This window comes from Lucilia cuprina, chromosome 3, assembly GCF_022045245.1.
Source record: "Lucilia cuprina isolate Lc7/37 chromosome 3, ASM2204524v1, whole genome shotgun sequence".
NCBI lineage: Eukaryota > Metazoa > Arthropoda > Insecta > Diptera > Calliphoridae > Lucilia > Lucilia cuprina.
In genome coordinates, this window is record NC_060951.1 from 8,880,081 (window position 1) to 8,883,464 (window position 3,384).

Consider the following 3,384-nt stretch of genomic DNA (forward strand, 5'->3'; position numbering starts at 1 on the left):
TAGTCCAGACTATAGACTGATCTATAGTCCAGACTATAGACTGATCTATAGTCCAGACTATAGACTGATCTATAGTCCAGACTATAGACTGATCTATAGTCCAGACTGAGTTCTAGTTCAGTTCTAGTTTAGTTCCAGTTCAGTTCTAGTTCAGTTCTAGTTCAGTTCTAGTTCAGTTCTAGTTCAGTTCAAGTTCAGTTCTAGTTAAGTTCTAGTTCAGTTCTAGTTCAGTTCTAGTTCAGTTCTAGTTCAGTTCTAGTTCAGTTCTAGTTCGGTTCTAGTTCAGTTCTAGTTCAGTTCTAGTTCAGTTCTAGTTCAGTTCTAGTTCAGTTCTAGTTCAGTTCTAGTTCAGTTCTAGTTCAGTTCTAGTTCAGTTCTAGTTCAGTTCTAGTTCAGTTCTAGTCCAGTTCTAGTTCAGTTCTAGTTCAGTTCTAATTCAGTTCTAGTTCACTTTTAGTTCAGTTCAGTTCTAGTTCAATTCTTGTCAATATTTCAAACTTAAGTCTTTTTCACAACTGTAGTCCACATTATAGACTAGTCAATTTTTGACTTAATAATCTGTATTTTTTTACATAAATTTCATTACTGTCGAAATAAAAGAAATATTAATATTTTATGTTAATGATGTAACAAATATTTTCATGCTTTGTTTTTATTATTTAGTTATTATTAAGTTTTTATTATTAAGTAATTAATCATTTGTAGAGTCATATGTTTTTTGTTTAAAGATTAATGAATTTGCTGTTTATATTTTGGTTAAATATTTAATAATAAATGTTTTAATTAAAAAAAAACAAAACTGCAAGTTAAAATCATATTTTATTTAAGTAAAAGTTTAATGAATTTTATGAAATAAATCTTATTTTTGTTTTGGTTTTAAAGCACGCTTAATTAAACAAGAAAACGCTAAATAATCATTATTACAAACAAATAATGATGCCAGATTGTGAGAGGGGAAAAGTAGGAGAGAGCGTGGAGAAAATTTAATATATTAGAAATGAATTCATTGTATATCGATTATAGCTTTGTCAAATATGTCTCCAGATTTCTAAGACATATTATCTTTAACAAACGTTAAAGTTGTTGCAATTTTTACGAGGCTTCAACTGAAAATAATGAAATATTTAAGAAAAACATAGATTTTCCCCATTTTTAAGGCCAGACCCTGATAATTTCAAGTAAAAACATTCATTTTCTGTTGCTAAGGGTATTTAAACATTCAAAATATTAAAATGCAAGTGGCATGAAATAGAAATTTGTTTGACAATTCCCCTGCACTCTTATCAGCTGTGAGACTTGACAATGAAATGCTGGAAAAGTGCATTTTGTTGTCATTGTGTCATTTCACATAATATTTGGCAAAAGTTTAAAGACGATTCCTTACGATTTGAAATCTTAGGAATTTATTTTTATTATTAAATAAAATGTCTTTAGATTATGTTGGTCTTTATGAATGCAATAATGCAATTGTGATGATGACAATTAAAAATGCATTCATTGTCAATTGTGTGTAAAAGACTGAGTGAGAAAAAGAGAAAGAAAGAGGGGAGGGGAAAACCGTCTTTGACCGTTTGTAGTTTGTTATGTGAATGCAATTTTTAGTGCAAAATGCTGGCTGTCAATTGACACACAAAGACATAATACAAAGAAGAAGTTGTGGAAGAAAAGAAGAAGAAGAAGAAAGAGTAGACAATAACAAATAAATTAAAAAACAGTTTAAAAAGAAGTGCAGAAATGCAGTAAATGTCATTGTATTGTTAAAAAGCACATAAATCAACACAAATCGTTCCCTTTGACAGACGACAGACAGACCAGAGAGAATGAAGTTTTATGTTGTTGTTGTTGTTATCAAAGGCATTTCTTTGTCTAGTTGGGCATTTTATAGTTTTATTTATTATTTAAAGGACATTTTTTTCTATTGAAGCAAAAAAAAAAGTCTAATAGAATAACATCCTTTAAACTTTTCATACAACTTTTTCTTTCTTCTAAGAAGAAGAAGATAAATTTTGACATTCACTGTAAACTGCTAAATAACTGTAAATGTTTCAAAAGTAAATCTAAGCAAAAACAATTAAAATTACACACTTCAATTCAGTGAAAAAAATTCAATTTACAAAATATTATAAAAATTTCTTTAAAAATGTAATTTTTCATTAAAACAAAGAAAATGCTATTGAATAGTTTAATATTGACTATAACTGCTGGTCTAATACGTCTCACACAAGCCATACCCAGCGGATTTATAGCCGCGGATGATGATGGTTTAAACTTTGTAGTGGCAATATACGATCAAGAGAAATACATCTGTGGCGGTACAATTATAACGCCGAATTTTGTAGTCACCGCCGCACATTGTTTTAAGCGAGAAAGTGAAATAACTGATATAAAAATTATATGTAAAACAGTAGATTTAACCGATATAAAAGAAGAGAATATCAGAAATGTCAAAGAGATTATCATACATCCACGCTATTCAGCGCTAAGTAGAGATTTCGATATAGCATTGTTGCGGTCTGAGTATCCAAATGTAAGAAAATTAGGTTTAGCTACTTATTATGATGTCTACTATGATGAATATACTACAGCTGTGGGTTGGGGTCTACAAGCGGAACCTAATGATGTGCCACCGGTTCGATTAACCTATAATATCCTGCAGGTTTGGCAAAGAGAATCATGTAATTCCCGTCGAATATGGGGACCAGATGCCTATTATCTTTTTAAACCTTTGGTAAGCGAACGTATGTTATGCGCCGATGTAAGAGATGTTGCACCGGGCACTTGTGTGAGTGATGATGGTTCACCTATGCTTACAAATGGTCCGGAAATTTTGGGTATATTATCGTGGCGTTATGATTGTCAAACGCCTGGCAAGCCATCGGTGTATACGAGTATACCTTTGATGAAACATTGGATATTAAAAATTGTAGAAAACAATGCGATGAATAAACAATAAATAAGCAAACTTTTTATACTTTTTCAGTTCTAGTTCGGATCTAAAACAGTTCTAGTTGAGTTCTAGTTAAGTTCTAGTTGAGTTCTACTTAAGTAATAATTCAGTTCCAGTTCAGTTCTAGTTGAATTCTAGATCAGTTCTAGTTCAGATCTAAATCGGTTCTAGTTCAGTTCTAGTTGAGTTCCAGTTCAGTTCTAGTTGAGTTCCAGTTCAGTTCTAGTTCAGTTCTAGTTCAGTTATAGTTCAGTTCTAGTTCAGTTCTAGTCCAGTTCTAGTTCAGTTCTAGTTCTGTTCTAGTTCAGTTCTAGTTCAGTTCTAGTTCAGTTCTAGTTCTGTTCTAGTTCTGTTCCAGTTCTGTTCCAGTTCTGTTCCAGTTCTGTTCTAGTTCTGTTCTAGTTCTGTTCTAGTTCTGTTCTAGTTCTGTTCTAGTT

The 3,384-nt window shown here is 31.4% G+C and overlaps 1 protein-coding gene across 1 annotated transcript; it reads left to right on the forward strand.

Annotated features, from left to right (window-relative positions):
* Positions 1–2,023: 2,023 nt before the first annotated feature.
* On the forward strand, positions 2,024–3,014 carry LOC111686118 (trypsin-like). Its single transcript, XM_023448421.2, has one exon. It carries the CDS (start codon positions 2,168–2,170, stop codon positions 2,951–2,953), a length of 786 nt encoding a protein of 261 aa, XP_023304189.2. The 5' UTR covers positions 2,024–2,167; the 3' UTR covers positions 2,954–3,014.
* Positions 3,015–3,384: the final 370 nt, after the last annotated feature.